General features: G+C 42.8%; 1 protein-coding gene across 2 annotated transcripts in view; it reads left to right on the plus strand.

The window, feature by feature from the left end:
- The window catches only part of LOC135110359 (immunoglobulin superfamily member 10-like), a 169,948-nt gene that overhangs the window by 61,408 nt on the left and 83,540 nt on the right, over nt 1-25,000 (plus strand). For both annotated transcript variants that reach the window (XM_064022628.1, XM_064022621.1), the window contains exons 2-3: nt 1,770-1,840; nt 21,649-21,917. In XM_064022628.1, the coding sequence (XP_063878698.1) occupies nt 1,792-1,840; nt 21,649-21,917 (318 nt within the window). In that variant the 5' untranslated portion in view covers nt 1,770-1,791. The remainder of the gene's footprint in view (nt 1-1,769; nt 1,841-21,648; nt 21,918-25,000) is intronic.

Genomic DNA, 25,000 nt, shown 5'->3' on the forward strand with positions numbered 1-25,000 from the left:
TGGTGGTGGTAGTAGTAGTAGTGGTGGTGAAGGTGATGGTAGTGGTGTTCTTGTTCTTGTTCTTTTTTTTTTCTTCTTCTTCTTCTTCTTCTTCTTCTTCTTCTTCTTCTTCTTCTTCTTCTTCTTCTCCTTCTTCTTCTTCTTCTTTTTCTTTTCCTTTTCCTTTCCTTCTTTCTTTCTTTCTTTCTTTCTTTCTTTCTTTCTTTCTTTCTTTTTCGTACTCAGTGGCTGTTTTATCTCTCTCTCTCTCTCTCTCTCTCTCTCTCTCTCTCTCTCTCTCTCTCTCTCTCTCTCTCTCTCTCTGTCAGTAATTGAGGTAGTTAATCACCGTTTTTATTCGCTGCGTCATTTTTTCTCTCATCTTCATTTCCTGGAAACTCCCGAGAAGCGAAAGTGAAACAGATTGATTTGCTCTCGTATATATTCACCCATTTATTTATTTATCAATTTATTTATTTATTTATTTTTTATTGCCTGTGCATTTTTACTGTAATTATTCAAAGCCCCCTTTTTTTTTTTTTGTGCGTGTGTGCGTTGGCTAAGTGTGGATCAGTGAACGAGTGGTGAGGAACAAGGCCGTTGGTGATTTAATAGCCATGATGATTTCACATGGTCCGTATTTGTAGTTTGTTGTATTCTAAGAGCTCTGGTAATATTCGTATGGTTCTTAATGATTTTTGTAATGGTAATTGTATTTTAATTGCCCTTATGATAATATAATACCACTAGTAGTTTTCTAATGACAGTAATTGTATTCTTTGAAAATCTAGTAACATTTTTTTTATGCCCCAGTATTATTTTAATAGTTTTTCTTATGGCTCCAATATTGTTTTAATGACCGAAGTGTATTATAATTCTCATGATATTCTAATGACCCAAATAATATTGAAATTACCCAAATAATATTCAAATGATCCTAATAACATTAAAATTTCCCCAGTGGCATTTTAAAGTTCCCAATATTGTTCGAATGGCTCCAATAGTATTCAGATTGTCATAGTGAAAAAATGTCGCTTGATCATCTAGTATACAAAGACCTAACTACACACCCGTACAAGCCACTCCAACCATCGTGTACTTAGATGTGTTCTGGTGACACGAGGAGGCAGGCGTTACGTCAGCCTCCACACACGGGCACTCATCGTCGCGTGACAGCCTTCATTCTCTACACAAATGTTTGCCAAGTTTGTGAGCGTGATGAAATTCAGTCGCTGCTGCGTTAGTGTACTCGTGGGTTGATCTCGCCCCCCCGCCACCTCTGGGACGCCGGGAGCTGCAGCAGGAAGCAAGGCGTGGACGCTGCACACTGCTGGGAATGTCTCGTAACAACACAAGCCGAGCGACAGCAGCGTGATGATGTGCTGCCTGTGTTTCTTTAGTGTAGGCAATATAATAGACATTTTTCTGAGTACCGGCAAGAAATAAAAACAAGGAAACTTAAAATGCGTGGTATCCTTCGCTCTACTTTTTTTTTTCTTTCCCTTGTAGTAGAAAGAAGTGTCAACATCGTACCTTCCAGAAACACGTAGGCAGAGAGTATCAACAGCACCTAATTAAGTCTACTTAAAACTTTTCCCCTTTTTATATAACCGCTTCCTCCTCCTCCTCCTCCTCCTCCTCCTCCTCCTCCTCCTCCTCCTCCTCCTCCTCCTCCTCCTCCTCCTCCTCCTCCTAAGCCTCCCTGCCTCAGAAGCGTCTCATCTATTAAGGAGAAACAGAGGCAAATGTTTATATTGGCGAGCTAACACGTTCATCCCTCTTGATTACAGAGCCCGACTGTGGGGCGAGACCATGTTGATCTGCGCACTAGCCACCCTCGTGCTGCCTCTGCTGGGCTCAGGTACGTCCCGTGTTTGCCCTTCCCTCCTTGATTGTCTTCGCTCTTATTGCTCTTGTTTGTGTTTGAGAGTGACTGTTGTTGCTTTCCTTGTTCATTACACTTGAGCTTTCCCTTTGTGCCCTTATCCTTTGTACACATTCTCTTCTGTTGTTTTTCTCTTGATAGATCGGTAGTTGGTATCATAGATTGCGTCGTCCACTAGACTAGAGGGATGTCATGGAGACGCAGCTCAAGGGGCGGGACGTGGCTTTGTGTCCGGAGTGCTTCGTTTCAGTGTGTATAAATCAGGACCTTGGCGGGAGCGAGGCAATACTGGCTGACCTTCAAGGGACGAGGGGCACGCTGCCGGACCAAGAGTTCTTGCTTTACTGTTCTCTTTCTGCGTCTGTTTGTGTGTGTGTGTGTGTGTGTGTGTGTGTGTGTGTGTGTGTGTGTGTTTGTATGTGTGAGTGGGTAGGTATATCTGTTTAGTATCTACACACACACACACACACACACACACACACACACACACACACACACACACACACACACACACACACACACACACACACACACACACACACACACACACACACGTACAAATCTAACCACTTTTTCCAGCACTTGCATAGTCACATTATTAGAGAAATGTTTCCTGCAAAATTTAGAGAGGAAAGATTTATCCAGAGCAGCAGGCGGCAGGCACGATATAGGGCAGCGAGGGGTGCAGATGGCCGCGCTTCCCCGAGTGGCGCACTGCTCTGTAAAAGACCCCTGACTCCCAAACACCTGGTACTTGCAATTGTGTGAAAGGACTGTTGAGGAGCGTCGGCCTTTATACCAAACACGGCCCCTTCTGGCACGGCGAGGGTGTGCGTGGTGTGTGTGGAGGTGTGTGGAGGTGTGTGACGCCTTGTGTTGGTTAGGTGGGGAAAGTGATGCGCCTTTGATGTGTTTTACTTCGCCTTTTTTTTTTTTTTTTTATGTATTATTAATGAACTGTTGTTTTGCCCTACTTCGCTTTTTATAGGCACAATTTAATGGACAAACTTGTGATCATAAGAAGACAGACGTTCGATGCTGTTGCCTTGTAGTTCTGATAAAAGCGATGAAATGTTCCCTGTTTTTCTCAGTTGTTATAATATGTTTGGCATTGAAATTCGCATTCTTTTAACAAATATCTTTTCTTTTTACTTTCTCTTTTCTCTTAAAAAAAAAGAAATTTCCCCAGCTTTAGTCAGAAAGACCAAAGCTATTTTTGGGGGTTTTTATCTTCAGTCCCCATTTTTATTTATTTATTTTTTTCCAGTATTTCACTACATGATAAGAGAGAGAAAAATGTACCGTCTGAAATTGCCTTTGACATCATAAGACTGGGGCGAAAAAAAAATAAATAAATAATGTGATCTAAACAGAATTTAAATAATAAAAGCCTTCTTCCTGTTATAACCTCACAGGATTTTTTTTTTCTTTAATCGCCCAACATTTCTTGTATTCTAAAGTCAAAAGATTTTTCAACTCGTATTTTCTGCTTTGTTAAGATCCGGATCATGGGAAATCATCAGAGATTTTCAGTTTTAGGAAAATGCTTCTCTTTTCGCCACTAAGTCAGTCTAATTGGCTTTTGCTGTATGCTTGTCCAATCACGTCATTTTTTTTTGTCTTGTATCAAAATAATTTCCAACACCGTGAGTAACTCCATTGTGATTTTAATTACTCGCTTAACCTTACATATACAAGACTCTTTTTTCTTGTGTTCTTTTTTTAATCATTATAACTAATACCCTACTTTAGTCATTTAATTGGCTTTGCGTATTCTGACAGTATTTATGATCCTTTCAAACAAGAGGCCTTACCGGATCATTGCCCATTGTTAGATTATCAGCTACCTGTGCCACTCCCGTGTATAGAAAACTTCTAATATAGTCTCCTCCTCCTCCTCCTCCTCCTCCTCCTCGTTTTAGAGTAGAACAGTTACCCAAACAGCTCATTAAGGACCTCAGGATTAGTTACTGTTTTGACTTTTTTGTTATCCTTTTGTTATCAGATCACTAATAGATCGTTTGCATGGATATAAAGAAAGAAGAATATGAGGTAAATTCAATCTTTGCTAAGCCACAGACCTGTATTTAGAAGACTGTAGTACAACAATTATCCTTTTAAAAGTTGTAGATGATTATGAGAGATTGACTAACAATGAAAGGGTTGAATAATTTAGTCGTGGATAGTTCGGTAAGATTCAAGTTTCCTTCACAGCGAGAGGTTTCGGTGTATCAGAGGGTAAGGACTATTTGTGGATGGTTCACAGGCTGGTGGTGGAGGAGGAGCTAAAATCACTATGGCGAGGGTCTTTGTGGCATTAATGGATGCACCCTCCTCTCACAGCTGTGCTAGTTTCCTGCCCCCTCCCTGGTTCCCCCTCCTCCTCCTCATCCTCCCTCCAGTGCCTCTCTCTCTCTCTCTCTCTCTCTCTCTCTCTCTCTCTCTCTCTCTCTCTCTCTCTCTCTCTCTCTCTCTCTCTCTCTCTCTCTCTCTCTCTCTCTCCACACACACACACCTGTTGTATTATGCATGTGTTGCCATTTTTTTTTCATCTATCTGTCAAGGTTCTTTCTGTTTATACTTTAGCATTTCACCTATACATACATATATATACACGAAATGTTCACAAAACAGGGACTACATATTGCAGAAATGCGAACCCCACCATGCGAACCCCTCCATGCACGCCCCTCTCCACCCATAACACCGCGGTAGTAAATAACACAGGGCAGGCATTCGCTCAGCCATCGTGTGAATAACTGGCTGCCCGGCTGACTGTGTGTGCTGCGGTGCTTGGCTCGCGGTCTGAAGGTTGTGAATTTGATCTTTCCTCATAGGTTTTTTTTCTTTCTTTCTTTCTTTCTTTCTTTCTTTCTTTCTTTTTTTTGAGGGCGGAGCGAGGGAGAGTGTTTTGTTAGGCAAGGTCAGTTTAAGTTAGTTTTGGTCATGTTGCAACTAGTTTGGGGTTTGTTTTGTGTTGGTTTGTTCTGGTTCGGTTTGTTTTGGTTTGTTTTGGTGATGTTAAATTAAGCTAGGTTAAGCTCAAAAAGGTTAGTCTTATTTTGTCTTGTTTTATTTTGGTTTGGTTAAGTTAGGTATGGTTAGCTTAGGTGAAGTGAAGTTAGGAGGTCTTACCAGATCATGGCAACTCAGTTCAGGTCAGATTAGGTCTTATTAAGTTGGGTCAGTTTAAGTTTGTCTTAGGTAACCTCAGCCGATGTTATAATGACCTCGTTGTTGTTGTGGCTTCATAACTCTATCAGTTGTCAAGCATTTCAGTCTGGTGCCGAGCCATGAACCTCACTCTTCATGCCCTTTACTGTTTAGGACCGTCACCCTTTAGTCTTGAATATGGTAACCTTCAAAGCATTATGTTTTTTTTTTTTTTCTTTTTAACTCTGCTGTTGCAAAACTAAGCACAAAAACGGATTTTCATTGTAGAAAGAGAGAGAGAGAGAGAGAGAGAGAGAGAGAGACTATATTTCAAGGTTATATTCGTGTTCGTTGATTGTTAGTGGTGCATTAAGCTAGGATGACTTTAAAAGCACCGGGACAGCCTCACTAATAATCCTGCAGCCATTCCCTCAAGCCCCGCCCAACAAAAAACAGCGTAAGTGGATGAAAGTTTTACGCGTCGTGGTTCAGTCATAAGGGAGGCCAGGCGGAGAGCAGACCTGAGGGTGCTGTCTTGCGCCCCCACTGTTTTTAAGAGCGACTTTTTTGTCCCTCGCTGTGGTATTGCCGGGAGTGTAGCAAGGCTGAGGGTTGGGAAGGTGATGGTCTTAGTAGGAATGATGAGGATGAAAATATAAGTACTAGCACGGGCAACGGCGGCAACAACAATGATACTACTACTACTTCTACTAGTAACAATAATAATAATAATAATGATAATAATAATAATAATAATAATAATAATAATAATAACAATAATAATAATGACGTAATAAACAGTCATCATCATCATCTTCGTCATCAGTCAGTATTATTATAATAAGTTTCATCGTCATGAAAAAATAACTTTCATTGTGGTATTAATAATAATTAACATAATGGATGAGATGATAATTATAAAAGTAAATGAAAGGGACAAACTAACATACAGTTAAAGAATCTTAAAAAAGATAAGTACATAAATAATGAAGTTATTAAATGTTATCTAAATGTTAGAAATTTAGATGAGAGGTGCAATATGGACATCATTGAATACACAAAGTAATATATAAGTTAATCATTAAATAAAGTAGTGAATTCAATGGAAAATAAAGAAGTGGCTGTGAAAAAAAAGAAAATCGTGAAGATGTTGCGGCACGTTTGTTGAGGTGAGGTGGCGTGATACTCGTGTAGGAGTGTCGGAAAGTTGACAGGCGTCCCTCGTGCACCAGTCCTCTCTGCAGCAGCCTCTGCATTACTCGTGCATATATTTATTATACGTCTTGCTTCTGTGACAGGCTGTGATGCTGTGCAGCGCCGTGTGGCATTGCAAAACTAAAATGATTTTATTTCATGTACGTCACTTCTTTACACCTCGGAGCGTAACGTTCACCATTTCAGATTTACGATGAAGCACACACACACACACACACACACACACACACACACACCACACACACACACACACACACACACACACACACACACACACACACACACACACACACACACACACACACACACGAGAGGATTCGTAGTCTTCCGCTCCTGCCGGAAAGGGAAGATCACAACTCCTCGCCTGGCGTCCTGTACCCATTCACTGGTAGGTGCGCAGGGACTACAGTGTGAAGGAAGATCCATCCCGAGATTCGAACCCGGGACTCATCTTCCATATCATTATTCCCAAACTTAATAAAACAGTGCATAATAAAAATATATATAAAAAAGAAGAAGAATATATCGCTCCCATCCTTTTCTGGTAAGCGAAAATTAAGTTTTGAGAAGCAGCCAGTTCACTCGTATTAATGCCTTCCTTCCTTAAGATTTATGCCAAGATAAGCCGTCTTTTCTAAAACATTTAATACCGCGTCGCTGGTTGTAGTAAAGACTGTTTCTGCAATAATTACTGTCTCTTTGTGGTAAGTTTAATCGTAACGTGTTTCACAAGTTGACGTCTCCATTCCGTGCATTGCCGGCCGTGAGATAGATGCCTGCGCCGCGCCAGGACCAGATGACAGTAATATTCTGTGCTATTGTTACATCGCGGCGCCTGACAAAGGGCCTTCATGCCTAAGAGATAACAGACGATCCAGTTAGTCAGCGTCGCACGATTCGCAACCATGATGGACGTCCGCACCAAATAATAAGTCGTAGCAGATCTTGGCGCGGCGCCGGCCATCACTCCGTCACTCCGCCTTTCAGAGGGAAACTGTGACGCTGATTGCTGAACCAGATTAGGATGAATTCACGCCTAAAGCGAGGCACACAAACCCAAAATCAGTCCTTGGTTTTGTGTTCAGTGTAAAGCAAATGCTTTAAGCAAGAATTATTTTACTTTACTTTGGAGAAAGTTTATGGGGAGAACCACACTAATGTGAGTAGATTGCACCGTTTTTCTTTTCCCTTTTCTTAACAGTTTCCGGTAGTTATGTATTCTCCTACATTACATCTCTATTAAAAGATATTGTTGTTGTAGTGGTGTGTAGCAGCGCACAGCCTCACAGTTTATCACAGAGGTAGAAGTAATTCACAGTAAAGTAATTCAGGGTGCATGCCTGAGTTGCTTGGAGCGAGGACTGGCTGCAGTGGGGACATCTGGTAGCAATTGCCATTAAAATGCAATCCAATGAAAATCCTTAAGAAAAAGAAAGAATGTAAGTGTAGTATTTCATCTCTTCGTTGTCCAGCAGTCATCTTCCTGCTTGGTATGTGCACGCCCTCCACCACACACACACACACACACACACACACACACACACACACACACACACACACACACACACACACGCGCGCGCGCGCCGCGCGCGCGCGCGCGACTGCTGGCAAAGACACGCGCTGCAAGAAACAATTCCAATGCACCTGGGATGCCACTGCAACCCGGGACCACAAAGATGCCCAGCCAGCCAATCAAGGGAAAGATGATAGGGCTACACGATCCTCGCAAGACTCCCACACGTGATTCCCGCACCGGCCGCCAGCTCCGAGCAATCCCACAAATGGATTTACCGGGAGGTGAATGTCGTGGACTCAGTCGTCTGTCATCCAGCAGATCTCATCCATTTCAACAGTGCGCTTCTCCATTACACCCGGCGAGTCCCGTCATCACTCAAGCATCGCAGAGAGGCCACGAGAGAGAATATAACAATCCACTGCAGTGCTTTCCAGACAGGATAAATGTCCATATATTCTCCAGACTTTGTGTGTCTGTCGTTCACCAGCCCGCCGCTACTGCTGCTATGGTGTGATGGTCTAATGTGCAGTGGTGCTTATCGGTCTAATCTATTTTGGCATGCCAGGAAACACATGGCTAAAGAAAGTTACATAGAAGTTTCCACTATCTCCATGTCATGTTGGAATAAATTTTGCAATTAGTTTATTGATTGCTGTGACTAATGGCGGATTACTAACAAAACAGCATATAGTGGTTACTTGAAGCAGGTCGTTTGTATTGAAAAAAATAAAAATAAATTCGTAAGCCTTATTACACCCACATAATTTGAAGGATTCCAGAAAGAAGTGCTGATGTATACATTCCGTGACTTGACATTATGCTTAGCACATCCTGCACAAGTTACATCCCTGAACATCCCTCGAAGCACCACAGGAAGTCTGCCTTGTATCCCAAGTTTGGGAATCCTTGCTCCAGTGTATCTAGGAGAGCAATTATAGACTGTTTGGCGTTAGAGAGCACAATGCAGTGAGCTCAGACAACACTGGCATACCTCCATGGCTTGCCATCACCTCTGCCTGCAATATTCTGGTGGAACCACTCATAATCTTAAGTACTGTTGCACTACGTTAGGTTAGGCAAGGTGAGGTGAGGTTAGGTAGGTAAGGTTTGGTAAGATAAGGTAAGGTTAGGTTATGTTAGGTTAGGTTAGGTTAGGTTAGGTAAGATGAGGTCACGCTTGTCCTTTCCTGCCCGGGTGATAGCTACACAGGTTTTAGGATGGACTTGTTGTGCTTGAGGTATTCATCCCTCCGTGAATCAGGCTGACTTGCAAGAAATACCTGCACACTTGTCGTCGTTAAAATGTCGCAGAAGTCATTGTTGTCATTCCTCGTCACGGAAAGAAGTCATTGCACGCCACGCTCGCTCTCTCAGTCCGTCGCTTCCTCGTACAATTTTCGTGACAATCGACTACAATTTTTATTTATTTTTTTTCCCGCCACAAAAAGAAACATCATGGTCATATTCAGCGACATCTTCGCCAAAACATTTTTATTCAATAATTGCAGTAAGACTAAGCGTGATGTGTCGTGTTTCTGAGAGATTCGTCTGACTCGTGCTCGTGAATGAGAACGAAACTGGACATATATTTATCACCTATTTCTGGTGGATATTCTTGATTCTTATTCTCCACCATTCCATATCCATGTTTCCAATTCGTTTCAGTTTTCCATTACGCTTTCCAGTTTCCTTTCGTCTCTTTCCTTTGGATTTTCTTCAAGCCTCCACATTATTTTCTTTTAGTTTCATATACATTTTTCCGTCTATTCAGTTCTCCATCCTTTCATCCATTCCCCCCTTTATCTGTCTTTGGCGAATCTTAAAGTCTCATAATTATTTACCTTTGCCTATTCGTATTCATGTTGCCACCCTTCCATCCATCCTGTCGTTCACTTTCTTTACATTCATTTACGGTAGATATTCTTGAAAGCCCATCATAATTCTTTCTCCTCACCTTTTCCTGGCGGCGTTTCCTCACCTTAAGCTTTCCAGCCCGTCATCCGTTTTCCTCTTTCATCTGCTCACATTTCTGATGAATTTCCTTTTAGAGCACCTCATTACTTACCTTCGCCGTTTCACACCTGTACTTCCATCTAGGACCTTCCATTTATCCACCATCACATCTTTAATAAATCCTCAAAGTCGAATTACACACACATGACTAAGCGTGTCGGCAGCAGTAACAGGAGAAGAAGGAGGAGGAGGAAGAGGAGGAGGAGGAGGAGGAGCAGCAGCAGGTGTAGTGGTCTTGTATTCCCGGGAAGAAAGAGACAGAAAGAAAAGAACAGCCAGGAAAGGAGAAGAGAGCGATAACTGTGGCCGCCGGAAGCTCTGTTGATGAGAGTCTTTGTCACGAGAAGGCGGTGCTCACAGCGTCCTCCTCCGCCACCATATTGAGCCGCCAGGCCTACATGTGGCGAGCTGAGATTACATACATTCTCTCTCTCTCTCTCTCTCTCTCTCTCTCTCTCTCTCTCTCTCTCTCTCTCTCTCTCTCTCTCCTCTCTCTCTCTCTCTGGTAAGACTGTTTGCGGCATAATCCTCCTCCTTCCCTTCACTCTCCTGCCTCACAATAATTTCTGGCGCGAACATTATGCTGTGGACTGGGTAAGCATGATTATTACGCGACACCTTTGCTAACTAAATATTAACACAGTGAACGCGGAACTCCCCAAGACACCTCAGGACCGGGCGGCGAAGAAGGGTCGCTCCTGTGTTTCCTGCACGGCTCCCTTCCCGCGACCCTGAACCAATTCCGCCGTCACAAACGAGTCATAATTCTCAACCCTGAAGGAGGAGGAGGCAGTGGAGGAGAAGGAACAAGAGGAGGAGGAGGAGGAGGAGGAGGAGAAGGAGGAGGAGGAGCTAACCTTGTGGGATGCCGAAGGAGAACACCACTACCGCACCGCCACACTTCTCACTACCATTCTCTGCAATTCTGGAACAGCCAGAGGAGTTTTCCACGTGATCAAGATAGACACATAGCCGCTTCAAAACACACATCTGTGCCTCTGTGATGGTGTGACTCTTTCCTTCACGTCTGGGAAAGAAAACGCGAAAAAAAGAAAAAATAAGAGACTCGCTAGTAATTGTAAGAGGGAAGCAGAAGCACGACAGCCTGCAGTCCTTGTCCTCCAAAGCCAACACAAGAGTATATTGATTGATCTGCTGGAGGACATCGGCCAATATTCAGTCTCAAGATCTTCAAAGGAGAGGCGCCACCACACGGCGGGAATGTCCTTCGATACGTACATGGATAAACACGCCGCTGCTTGAATGTGAGCCGCCGAACTATTACCGGCGCGAATTTGCGTCGACAAGACATGGTGCAGTCGTCAGCCAAACGGTGCTCCAGCGTGGCGGTGCTGCAAGATTCATTTCCTTGGCCACGTGCTGTTGCTGAACCAAATGTGTGAAAAGCGAGAGGAAGTGGAGGAGATGGCAGCGGGAAAGGACAAGGAAGGAGCTGGAAGAGCATTCCGCGTCGTTAGGAAAGACTGTTATATCCACATGACTGAATATTGTATCTTGGAAAATACGAGGTTATGTGCGTGGCGTATATACAGCATTAATCAGAATCACGAATGATGCAAAATATAAAACACTGTTGTGTATATTATGTGAAAGGTGCTATTTTGAGAAAAGAATTCTTGGCGCTTATGTAATTGTGACCACTGGCCCTTGATGACGTCACCCTCACGATGTCTGCAAGATATTTCCTTCCAGGCAGCTGCCTTGGAACTAAACTGCAGCACTAATGCTTCTTGTTCGGCGGCAGTCACAGTTAATAAATCCCCAACAGCTGTCAAGAAACAAATCAGGAAAAAAGCTTGGCCGTGGATTGCCAGCACGGAGCGGGTCCCTGTGTGGCGTGACTGTCAGGAATAACTTGAGTAAAGAAAAAGAAAACAGAAAACTGCAGACGAGGGTAGGGAGCCGCCGTCACCGTGGTGGCAGAAATGCACTCGTAAAAACCCTTTTCTGTTATGAACTAACAACAGCGTAACATCCAGCGCTGCAACGGGAAGTAGTTTGTCCAAATAGGTTTTCTTGACTAATCGCTTGTTTGGGCGCCGCAGCAATAAGTTCATATAACTCACCCATTATTTTAAAGTCAGCTTTTTTCATACCGTGCATCATTCTAAGCAGACACAGGTCGTCCATACTTTGCCTTCTCTTTATGTCGGCATGAAGAGAAAGTGAAGAGCACCGTCAGAATTTGAACTGGAATTGTGCCATCCCCTGCAGTCAAGCGTAGCAATGGGAGTAATTTGTTGCATGCAGGACTGGCCAAATCCTTCATGCTTGTAGTAAAAAATAAAAGATAAAAACAAAAATACTAGTGTGTATGTGAGGCAATGTTTGACGCCGGCCTTTGTGACGCTGGCTGTGTGACGTCACCTTAATGGCGGTGAGCACCTTGTTCGTCTTTTTACGAGGTCGTTTCATTCCTCTTGTCTTTGTTAATTTTTGTCTTTGAGTGCCTGAATTACTGGCGCTGCAGCACGTGCCTGTTTGTCTTGCCAAGTGAAAGAAACGCTAACTGGAAACACGCCACGCTTGTATATGGTCGTAATCATGTCAAACAATTTATAGTGGAAATAAAATATGCATAACATTTTTTTTGTCTTTGTTAATAAATAAATACGTACATGAATACACACACACACACACACACACACACACACACGAGAGAGAGAGAGAGAGAGAGAGAGAGAGAGAGAGAGAGAGAGAGAGAGAGAGAGAGAGAGAGAGAGAGAGAGAGAGAGAGAGAATATTTACAAACAGTTCTCTCTCTCTCTCTCTCTCTCTCTCTCTCTCTCTCTCTCTCTCTCTCTCTCTCTCTCTCTCTCTCTCTCTCTCTCTCTCTCTCATTACCAGAGTATATACAAATTCTATGTTGAAATGTTCGGTGTCAAGAATGTGGAAAATTAATATGACGAATTTCTGTGCAACATACGCGCATTCACGGTCACCGGGGCAGAAACACCTTGTTGTGGTGGCGATCCCTCAACACACACACACACACACACACACACACACACGGCACCGGTAGTCACCTCCCTCCTCCCCCAGTGCTTGGCCGAGCACTGAATCAATTGAAATTCCATTATGTTATTGTTGGTGTTGGTATCGCTTTTATGAATTGTTTTCGTTGTTGTTGTTATTGTTGTTGTTGTTGGTGGTGGTGGTGGTGGTGGTGGTGGTGGTGGTGGTGGTGGTGCTGGAGGATATGGTAGTAGTAGTAGTAGTAGTAGTAGTAGTAGTTGTTGTTGTTGTTGTTTTTGTTTGTTATTGTTGATGTTATTATTATCATTATTATTGTTATTATTTTTATTATTATATTTTTAGTAATAGCAGTAGTTAAAGCGGCAGTAACAACAACAACAACAACAGAAGTAACAAGAGCATCCTTGTTTAAACTTGCTTCAACAACACAAAATAAACAGTACCAAGGAGAATGTTCCGTGTCCTCCTTTCTTTTGATCGTCTCCCGCGGACCCGCCTGAGCTCCGAGACACGTCCTCTGCGCCTCGTGTCTCCGGGCTGGCTGCGGGGTAACCATCCGTGTAAACAGCAGACTGGTGGACTGCTGGGGTCGCTGCATTACCTCGTTTATTTGTTTTCAGAGCCCACCGAGCATGTCCGGGAGACGTCTAATTGTGGTGAATTGTTATCTTTCTTATTCGTGTTGTTATCTTCTTGTTATCGGTGATGGTAGTGGTGTTGCTTTTGCTGTTGGTGTTGTTGTTGTTGTTGTTTTTGTGGTGGTGGTGGTGACATCGTTATTGCTGCTGTTACTTATGTTGGTGTTGATGCTGCTGCTCCTTCTGTTGCCAATATTTATAATGATATGTGTAGTTGCTGTCCTTGTTTTGTTCCTGTTCGTTGGTATAGATATGGTATTAGTAGTGGTATCATCATCATCATCATTATCATCATCATCATCATCATCGTTATCATAATTTCCAAAACGTCAAACTTTACAAAAAAAAAAAAAAAGCATTGAGTTACGCACAAACCACGAATACAAACACACAAAACAACAGGACCATACCAAAAGAGCTTCATTCATCCATCCATCCATCCATCCATCCATCCCAGTTCCTTCCGTGCACTAAGACACAATATAACCAATGTAACCAACTACTATCAAAACAATACAAATCACGATCAGAAATCCATTAACCTGCCTCTCTCTCATCTCAACTGTTCATAGGAAGCGTTTTCCCCCAATCTTAAGTCCCCTGATCCGCTGACAGCCTCCTTGCAAAACCTGACGCCTGAGAGATTGCCAGCAGATGAGAGGACTTCAGGTGCAGGGAGAAGGCTGAGCACGGTGGAGGTGAGTGTAGGCAGGTTAATCGGCTATTGAGCAGGACTATGAGACGATCAGTGACGCGTGTGTGGGTGGAGAGAGATGAGGAAGCGGAAGGAGGAGGAGGATGAGAAGCAGGAGGAAGATGAGGGGCTAGGAGATGGTGGGAAAAGAGGAGGAGGAAAGGAAAAGAAGGAAGTGGATTAGGAGGAAGAGGAAGGAGAAAAGAATAGAAAAGAAGAAAAAGGGGAATAGGAAGAAAACAGGAGAAGGGGAAGGAAAAGGGAAAAACAGGGGGAAGAGAAAGGAGAAAGAAAGAAAAGAGAAGAGGAAGAAAGGGAAAGGAAGGAAAGGGGAATAGGAAGAAGAGTAACAAAAACAACAACAACAACAATAATAATAACAAATAAACAAAAAACAAACAAACAAACAAACAAGAAGGAGAAGGAGATGAATAAAAAAATAAGAGGAAGACGAGATTAAGAGGAGGAGGGGGAGGAGGAGGAGGAGGAGGAGGAGGAGGAGGAGGAGGAGGAGGAGGAGGAGGAGGAGGAGACCATCGAGACCCACTATAAGGAAGCCAAGTTATTCAGACGAGAAAAAAAAATAAAGATAAAAATAATCAGAACTGCTGCTTTTCTGAACGTGGTTGAGCTCTGCAAATCGCACGATCCATTTGGAAAGAGAAGCAATGGGGGCTAACTTTTTACCTCCATTCACAGCCTGGTAAATAATGGCAAAGATACAGCACTTAATTTATAGCACATTCGTTGCTTTACCCTTTCTTTCTTTCTTTTGTTAGCATGCCTATTTATTTATCTGTTTTATTTATTTATTTTTTTTTTTTCGTTTCCTCCTTCCTTTCTCACTTTTAATTTTTAACATGTTCATTCTCTCTCTCTCTCTCTCTCTCTCTCTCTCTCTCTCTCTCTCTCTCTCTCTCTCTCTCTCTCTCTCTCTCTCTCTCTCTCTCTCTCTCTCTCTCTCTCTCTCTCTCTCTCTTTTCAGTGTTCTCCTTCCTCTTCCTTTTCCCTGAAGCACACACGCACACACTCATGGTTTTAATAATGATACTGAAATACTCTTCCTCCCTTCCGTCCTCTAACTAAAAAGATCCAAGTGCATTATATTTCACGATTCCCGAAGGACGTGACAGGGGATGCTACACTTAATTTTCTGCATAATCATTTTTGTTCTGCTTCTTCTCCTTCCTGCAGCACACACACACACACACACACACACACACACACACACACACACACACACTCATAGCTTCCATACTTATCTTGAAACTCTTTCCCTTTCGTCCTCACACTAGAGAATGTATGATAACCCAGAAAGATGTGAGAGATGCGTGTGCGGGAGTGTGTGGGAGAGAGAAACAGGGAGAGAAAAAGTGGAAAAAGAAAGGGAGAGTGGGAAGGAGGGTGAGAGGGAGGGAGGGAGGGAGGGAGGAAGAAGCGTTCAGCCCAAACCATCGTCATATTTTTTTTTTCTTTTAACATTCATTTTGCGAAGGAGTTCTTACAACAGTCATTTTTATCACGACCGGACAACTTACTACGTTACGCCTTTGTACCTGAATGGTTTATGGACCTGTGCTTAATGATCCTCTCTCTCTCTCTCTCTCTCTCTCTCTCTCTCTCTCTCTCTCTCTCTCTCTCTCTCTCTCTCTCTCTCTCTCTCTCGCTCTCGCTCTTCCGACACAGAATGGACGAGAGACGCAAGCCAGAGACTGCAGGATCTGAGCATTGATCGTGGAACCGCGAGAGAGAGAGAGAGAGAGAGAGAGAGAGAGAGAGAGAGAGAGAGAGAGAGAGAGAGAGAGAGAGAGAGAGAGAGAGGGCGTTTATAAAGGCGTAAAAATGTGAGAGAGGGAGACATAGCTTGTTCATGGTGAGGAGATGTGTGAGAGAGAGAGAGAGAGAGAGAGAGAGAGAGAGAGAGAGAGAGAGAGAGAGAGAGAGAGAGAGAGAGAGAGAGAGAGAGAGAGAGAGAGAATACTGATAAAAGGAAACGAGAGGAAGAGGGAAATTTCAGACGATTGGCCTCAAGGTATGAAAGACAGTGGAGGGGAAAAAAAAGACATGTACGACCTCCACTCTTCCTTCCTCTTGTCCTTGTTTGAGAGAGAGAGAGAGAGAGAGAGAGAGAGAGAGAGAGAGAGAGAGAGAGAGAGAGAGAGAGAGAGAGAGAGAGAGAGAGAATCATTATTTTCTGGGGATCACTCACTCGAAAGAAAAGATTGTGTAGGAGAGGGGAAAAAGAAAGGGAAAGTGGTCACACTGTTACCTACGAGTGATTTTCTTTCTTTAGTTACCTTTGTTGGAGGGGCTTGGGGCTAGTGTTAGGTGGCGTAGTAGTAGTAGTAGTAGTAGTAATAGTAGTAGTAGTAGTTGTAGTAGTAGTAGTAGTAGTAGTAGTAGTAGTAGTAATTGTTGCTGTTCTTGTTAATTATCTTAATGTTCCTTACCCTCGCTGACGTGTTTTTTTGCTTCGATGTTGTTGATTGAAAAGAACATAATATCAAACCTAAAGGAAAGTAAATCAGACACGCAAGAGTCCCTTAATAAAATATACCTTTTTTATATCCACCTGTTTTTACGACCAATGGATTTATGTAAGGTTTTAAAGCTGCCTGTTGACTCGGCACTAACAACGTGATGACTATGGTTTTTCCAGCCATCTACCACTGTATCCCAGAAAGAGAGAGAGAGAGAGAGAGGGGGGGGGCTTACAAACCTCATTATCCACTTGTAGGATTGTAGATCATATTTTTTATCGAGCTCAAGTTTTCTGCTTATTGGAAGTTGGTTGATTGTGTGCAGGTGTTCATCTTCCACAAAGAACCAAGTTATAGTGTTTGCTTTGCCTTGACCTTGGCCAGTCAGGCAGGAGTCGCGCGGAGTCGTCTTCTGTAAGCACGGAGGCGAAATAATCATAAAGGATATTGGCCATCTCGTTTTCTTCATTTGTGTGATGGACGTTTTTCATATCCACTGGAGCTGTATTGCCTGCGGGAGGGGTCTTATTCTTTGTCTCACAGTCATAAAGTGTAGAGGATTGATTTTTACTGGAGTTCGTGATGTTTATTTTAAAATTTCTCGACTTTATTAAACCTTTTGCTTCACGCCTGATTCTTATGACTTGTTTTGTCGGTTTGGTCATGCGTCTGTGGTATACATTCTCTCTCTCTCTCTCTCTCTCTCTCTCTCTCTCTCTCTCTCTCTCTCTCTCTCTCTCTCTCTCTCTCTCTCTCTCTCTCTTCTTTTATCTTTTCTTCTTTAGCTCAAAGGCGGTTTTTAATTTATTCCTCCACCATTTTCAGTGTTGCATTGTTAACTAAACGCTTGTTTTGATGAGGCACGCACAATTTAACACTTTGTTAAATTTTTCAGTAAATATTTTCCAAGACTCATTTATGTCAAGAGTTTTAAGAATTTCGCTCCAATTTGTGTGGCTAAAAGTGTCCTCAGTTTATCAAAGTCCGCCAGATGGTAATCCTCGACTTCTTCTTTACTAACATTTACTTTATACTCCATTATCTTTATGTTGAAAGTTATAATTTGATGATCGCTTCAACTCTGCTATTTATCAGTGTGTCACTACTTCACCAGAAATATTAGATGTTTTTATGTTTTATGGATCCCGTCGTCGGTTTATACATATCACTTTCTTATTATACTTTTTTGTAATACTTTCTTTATACTCCTATTATCCTTAAAGGCATTACCTATTTTCTGAAACAATGTGAATGAGATAAAACGTCTGTAAATTATGAAACATATTTATTCCAAAGTAAATCCAGTCGAGAATCAGAACTTATACTTAATTATCAGCTTCCTCATCAGTGTATACAAATTTTAAGGCGATCAGCAAATACACGGCACACACATTTCAACATTTCAGGTGTGATTTTCAGGGGCGCATCAGTAATATGATTTAGGAGACCCGCTGCATCTCTGAGCCTTCACCTTGTACACGCTTTGTCATTATGCTGAAATTGTACGTGGGTGTCTTGACATCTCATTTTCTGGTGCACTGCTTTGTTCATGGGGGAAGAACTTGACTGCGGAGAACAGGCACACATCACAGCACCGATAGATTTGTCAATTTTATTTGGGTTAAGTTAGAGACGTGCGCTGATAGAATAAGTAGAGGCAGCACAGCACGTTCACATGTTTTAGGTCCATTGGATTTTTTTCTTCAGTAGGGATTTCATCAAGTTTGAAATATGTACTAATAGAATAAGTAGAAATTTCTTGTAAATCATGGTATTAATGTTATTCTGTCTTAAAGTACAGGACTATACTTCGCCGATTCCTTGGAACCGAGAACCTTGACATTGTTAACTGAAGTGTCTATGACAAAAAAGACTTACCGTATAGTATCGCTAGTCGCTTCAGTAGACGCCTCCGTTATGTCATCTCTAGCTGGGCGTCTTGATTACTAAAACACTGTATCGTATTAGCAGGGCTTCACACGCCACGCATTGTCAGGGAGTGATGGAGTCACCGGCCACCACAGCTTTATACAGTTGCAGCAAGTACTTGAAACCTATTTAAAGTTGTCAAAGTTGGAGCTTCTTAGTGACTGCACGTCTGGCTCCATTTCATACTGGTGTGGGCGCGGCGGCCCTGGGTGGAGAGCAGGGACACTTGGCGAATGGCTGGGGGAGGCGGAGGAGGGGCGAGGCAGGCCAGGATGAGGGTCTGCAGTTGGAGGCGTGGCGATCCTTACACTGGCGGTCACAAAATCCAACACGACATCTTTTTCATTCCGCGTAGCTCCTTCATAGTTACTGATCAGGATAGAACAAGAAATAATGTGTTCAGACTCGATAAAATTAGATAAAAAATGAGATAGGAAGAAATTGGTTCTCAAATACGATGGCAGATGACCGGAATAGACTCACTGTCAGATTGCAAGTACGACTGACGAGAAAAAAAATATCTCAAATAGAATCCTAGATGACTGGAATAGACTCACTGATCAGATCGATGGTACTATTAAAAACAGAGAGAGAGAGAGTTAAAAAGAAATTAGTTTTTACATAGAATGGTAGATGTCTGGACTATACTCAGTCACCAAGTTATTAGCACTGATTTAATAGGACGCTTTTAAAAGGGGATTAAGCTTATTCATACGAGAACTGCAGTATATCGATCTATTGGTTTTCTTGCAGCTTCTCTCATGTGGTTATGTCTTTGTGTTGCCCAGACCTTCATGCGAGCTCTCCGTGTCGTATACATAATTAGAAGCGTTAACGAAGCACCGACAACAACGCAAGCAGTGCACCTCTTGTACGTTAAAATTGTCATCGTTAAAAATCTCTACGATATTCGTGGTATTTTGTGAGAGATGTTAATGAGGGACAACAATGAGGAGAAAAGATGAGAAGAGGAAGTGGGTAACCTGAAGGAGAAAGAAAAGAAGAAGCCGGAAATATTGAGCAAAAATCAGCAAGGGGAAAGAAAAATCTTAAACTTGACCTGAAAAATAAGTGTGCGGAAGTATTAGTTTTGAAATCCAAAAATTCGTAAGAAGTTATTTTTTTTATACGTAAATATTCGTGCGAACATCGAGATTCAGAGCACAGGAAACAATAAACGAGAAAAAATAACAGCATTGCGGAACTCAGCTGTAAAATCATAGCAGAATAATAGTGATAATGATAATATGTATTGTAATAGAGAAAATAGCTCTTCTTTCCTGTCCATATGTTTGTCTGTTTGTCCGCTTGTATGTTTGTTTGTTTGCCTGCTTGCTTGCTTGCTTGCTGGTTTGTCTATCTTTGTATGTGTGTATGTATGTATGTAAGTTTCTCTCTCTCTCTCTCTCTCTCTCTCTCTCTCTCTCTCTCTCTCTCTCTCTCTCTCTCTCTCTCTCTGGTAGCTAGTTATCGAGGCAGCAAATCCCATGACGTCAGGTTCAATGTCCCAAATGGCTGCCCAGGATTAAATGGCTGCCCCCTGAAGCTGCCGAGAGAGAGAGAGAGAGAGAGAGAGAGAGAGAGAGAGAGAGAGAGAGAGAGAGAGAGAGAGAGAGAGAGAGAGAGAGAGAGAGAGGAAGGGGACGGGATTGTAGGAAAAAAACAAAACAGACAAACGGAAACAAGCAAATACAGGCAGATGTACGGACAGGTAGACAGACAGACGTAGAGACAGATGGACAAATAGACAGTCAGACAAACAAACAGATGGACAGATGGGTAAATAAATACAGAAATATAGCAGACAAAGGACAGGTGGGCAGATAAATACAGAAATACAGTCAGATAAATTGACGGAGGTAAAACTGACTGCCAGAGTACAAGCTATAGACAGTAGCGTGGGCAGACAGCATTGGGACAGACTTGTGCAGACAGAAAGGCAGACCATATGGTAGACAAATGTAAAAACAGACTGGGACAAAAGACAGAGATAGAATCGCAAATAAGAAAAATAAAAAAAAAACAGAAGGTCCGCCAGTTAACCAAACAAAGACAGAGAAGAGGAGACAGATGAACAAAACACAAGATAAGAGACAGAGAGAAAGACGCAGAGACGCATAAACAAGTGACTCGCTAACAAAGACAAACAAAGCAGCACACGAGTAAATATTTACATATAAAAAGAAAGTAGAACACAAAGCGAGGGGGGAAAGGATGGAGGAGTAAATAGATGTTGATGGATGAAACAGGAATTATGGCGTTTTACAAAGTTCCTCACAAAAGTTAGATCATCAAGATTAATAAAGAGTTGGAAGCGTGTACCCAAAGATCTTTGTAAATCCTCGACTGCAGGACCCGAGAGTCATGAGATGGCAGTCTTAATCTTGAAGCATATCCATTGTCTCTCATACACGCTCAGAGTTCGTAATTAACTCTGCTTTGGCCATTACATTTTTGCTTTCATTACGCTATTTTTTGCCAAGAGGAGCTTGATAGCAGACATGAATCTTAGTGGCATGTGTCTGGTGAGGCAGTATGACCCTGACGGCTGCCGGCAGCGTCACCTGCTGCATGAGAAATATGGTGAAATATGACGACACTTAAACGTTGTTGAGGAAGAAGTCACCTGAAAAGACCAAGTAAAAGTGGAAACATGATATTAAAAGTTGAATAATTTGTATGAACTGACACATCTTGTGTGTGTGTGTGTGTGTGTGTGTGTGTGTGTGTGTGTGTGTGTGTGTGTGTGTGTGTGTGTGTGTGTGTGTGTGTGTGTGTGTGTGTGTGTATACATACTGTATAAAGGGAGATAGGCGTAGTTAGGAACTATTAATAGATAAATGGACGTATGCATTCATGTAAATTGTAAAATGAATTTAAGTTCATATTTATATCAGTGTCGTTTATCAAATCACGCCAACCTTCATTTTAAATTCATACCTGTATTCTCCTGATGTATTTTTTTCTTTACCCTTGCCATTCTCTCTCTCTCTCTCTCTCTCTCTCTCTCTCTCTCTCTCTCTCTCTCTCTCTCTCTCTCTCTCTCTCTCTCTCTCTCTCTCTCTCTCTCTCTCTCTCTCTCTCTCTCTCTCTCTCTCTCTCTCACATCGTATCCTTCCCTCTCACGGCGTCGCTCCGTTTGGTTGCAGGCCTGGTGGCGCCGGTGGGCGGGGAGGCAGGAGGAGGGAGGAAGACGCTGGCAGTGATGGAGGTGGTGGAGGGAGCTGAAGGGGAAGGGGAAGGCGAGGGCGAGGAGGGCGGGGATGGCGGTGACTCTCTGCTGGCCTTCCCCGACGACTCCCCCGCCTATGAGCTCGACCAGCCGTACTTCGATTACGAGGAGAGCGCCAACGTCACGGCCTTGCTGGGGAAGACGGCGCTGCTCAACTGTCGCGTCAAGAACATTGGGAACCAGACGGTAAGTGTATGCGTGTGTGTTTTTACCTCATTGTATTTTGACAAGATGGAGTCCACCAGCTAGCAGCGTTCCGGCTTCTGGTAATGTTTCTTCCTTTTTTCCTCCTCTTTTTTTTTTCTTTTTTTTTTCTGGGGGGTTCCATATTTTTCTTCAAGAGTGTGCGTGTTTTTGGCACACACACGCACACGGCTTCTTCCTGTAATATATTCCACTGATGTATTGCCCTGTAAGAGAGAGAGAGAGAGAGAGAGAGAGAGAGAGAGAGAGAGAGAGAGAGAGAGAGAGAGAGAGAGAGAGAGAGAGAGAGAGAGAGAGAGAGACGGTAGAAGAGGACTGGTGAGTCACTGGTGACATTGTCCTGATGTTGGTCAACGTAATTCTGAAAGACGCTACCTTTAAAACGTTTAACACCAATACAAAGGTCATTCACACAATCACGAGGTGAGTGAGGCATCGACAGGTGCGCAGGAAGTGTCAACAATTAGGCAGCATTGTTCACCTAAGGGCGGCAGGTAGTGCGGAAAGACTAAAAGGTCCACTATGCCGCGTATGTCCTCACCTATGCGTGTTAACGCTGTGGTGGAGAGTGAAGTTAGTGCTCCATCTGTTTCATCTGATGTAGTCCGTTTTTGTGTGATTGTGCTGGAGTGGGTTTTGTGTCCTGCTCGGGTGCACGTGTGGTAGGGGAGCCGTGGCGTGTTGTACACTGGTGAGGTAGGTGAGGGGAGTGATGTTGATCCAATGCCTGGCTGAATAACTGGAATCATCGCTCTAGACCTTCAGAGTTTTCCAAGTCAGGAACACTAGAGTAGAAATTCACTCTTTTTCAATTACTCAGTCTGTCGACTGAAATGATAAAGTTGGTAGTTTTTTTCCAAAAGCTTATTACGAAACATTAAACATGTTTTGAATACCATGACCGACATCTTAAACAGTCGTCTTTCACGACTCGAAAATAGGAATTGCGTTACACACTACAGCCACACTGTACTCGCCTCATAGTACAAATACAATTAAACCGAGGTCACAGACTTGCTGGATTCGGGCAGCTACAGCACAAGATGTAACATAACAAGTCTGCTTTCACAGTATTTATTTTTTTTTTTGCTAAAAATGTTACTTCTTGCAGATTTTGCTCAGATCTGCTGGGCGTCGCGGGGCCTTGTCAGTATGCACGAGCTGTTTCGCCAGTTAGGATTCGTTTTGTGGTCCAGAAATCTGCACAAAATAACAGTGTAATCGGCTAGATTATTTCGGAAAATTGTCGATACGCGTCACAGCTGTCGTCTAACCAGCTTAAAAGTATAGTGATACAGGACAACATTCCCATTATACCACCACCTATCACTTTGGAGATTTGGAAACATCCATCTGATTCTCACTTCTTGAAGTGTGAGGTTCTGGCTTTTTGTAGAGGATAAAAGAGTAGTCGCACCTCGACAGCCGTGGTGATGGGCAGGTAAACACTGACAGCACAAAGGGTGCTATGCCAGTCATTCACGAGCTAGAAAAAGTAAACACTGCTCCATAGTATGTACGCACCTCCTGAAGGGGTGGCGCGCTCACACACACACACACACACACACACACACACACACACACACACACACACACACACACACACACACACACACACACACACACACACACACACACACACACACACACACACACACACACACACACACACACACACACACACACACACACACACACACACACACTTTTGCCACGACATGATTTACCCACTACTTATTACCAACAAAATTAATTTTTAATCTTTATGCAATCTAAAAATACTAAGTGTTGCTGATAACCGATTAGATGTGTTTTCGAGTCGTTTGGGAAGCGTCGAATGATTGTGCCTCATGACTGAAGAGACGTGAGCATTAGAGTGGAGACTGCGTTGCATTTCCGAGAGACAATTAACGACGGAGAGTTTGGTGATTGAGCTCACGCCAGCGGAACTAGTATCGATAGCATTATGAGAACAGTCAGCACTCATCACAGCATCAGCACATCAGGCAGACTACAGTCACTAGACATCTAGAATATGGCACAAAAATTAGATGATGGCAGGTTAAAGTATAAAATATAACAGCAGACACCTTTGAAAGCTTTGCGAGTATAACTTTCCTAGGCGACGAAAAGATCTCACGAGAGCCAATAAGCAAACGTAATTTATATTAATTTTTAATTCACCACCGGCTTGCCACGTTTCTCAGAATCCATGCAGACAGTGAGAGTTCATAATTTGTTATTGATGCATGACTCTTTGGCGCCACGATCATTCCATTAAAAGTTTTAAGAGTCAAGGCAAACGAGGGCTTCTGACTCGGCGTTCTGAAAATCACCTTGATGCACTGAGCGGTTCACAGGTGGCAGACAGTGGCGCCTCACATGCATCTTTCAACACTTCAGACGTGCGCGCCCGACTTAGCAGCTTGTAAGAATTTTATGTAAGTTTAACAAGGAATACGAAAACTTCTAAACGGCGGAATAAAAGTTATCTTCTCGCCCTTCAAGATAATCTGCCTCAATATAATGAAGAGAGAAGTATTGTGTAGCAAGAGCAGTCGACATATCGTGCTTTTGGTTATAATACCTTGGTTATGATACCGGGGAAGTTAATATACGCGATAATTGACGTACTTAATATGCAAGTTAGATAACCTACTTAATGGAAAGACTCGTATCCTTGTAGTGATTTTTTAAAGTAGATTTCAGACGTTATTCGCAGATCTATGTCGAATGCTATGGGAAGCTTATTTATTCAAAATCTTTAACGTTGATTTTTACCTTACAGGTGTGCTTGATACTTGTGTGCATATCTCTATATCTCCTTTGTATTCGTGCAAGTTCACATGTTCCTGTATGTATGTTTGTCTCTCTCTCTCTCTCTCTCTCTCTCTCTCTCTCTCTCTCTCTCTCTCTCTCTCTCTCTCTCTCTCTCTCTCTCTCTCTCTCTCTCTCTCTCTCTCTCTTTGTATCAGTCTATCTATCTATCTATCTATCTATCTATCTATCCCACAAATCAATCTTGAACACTGAAAGGTACACACCACGCCCTCATCCATCCACGA

Source organism: Scylla paramamosain, chromosome 2, assembly GCF_035594125.1.
Source record: "Scylla paramamosain isolate STU-SP2022 chromosome 2, ASM3559412v1, whole genome shotgun sequence".
Classification (NCBI taxonomy): domain Eukaryota; kingdom Metazoa; phylum Arthropoda; class Malacostraca; order Decapoda; family Portunidae; genus Scylla; species Scylla paramamosain.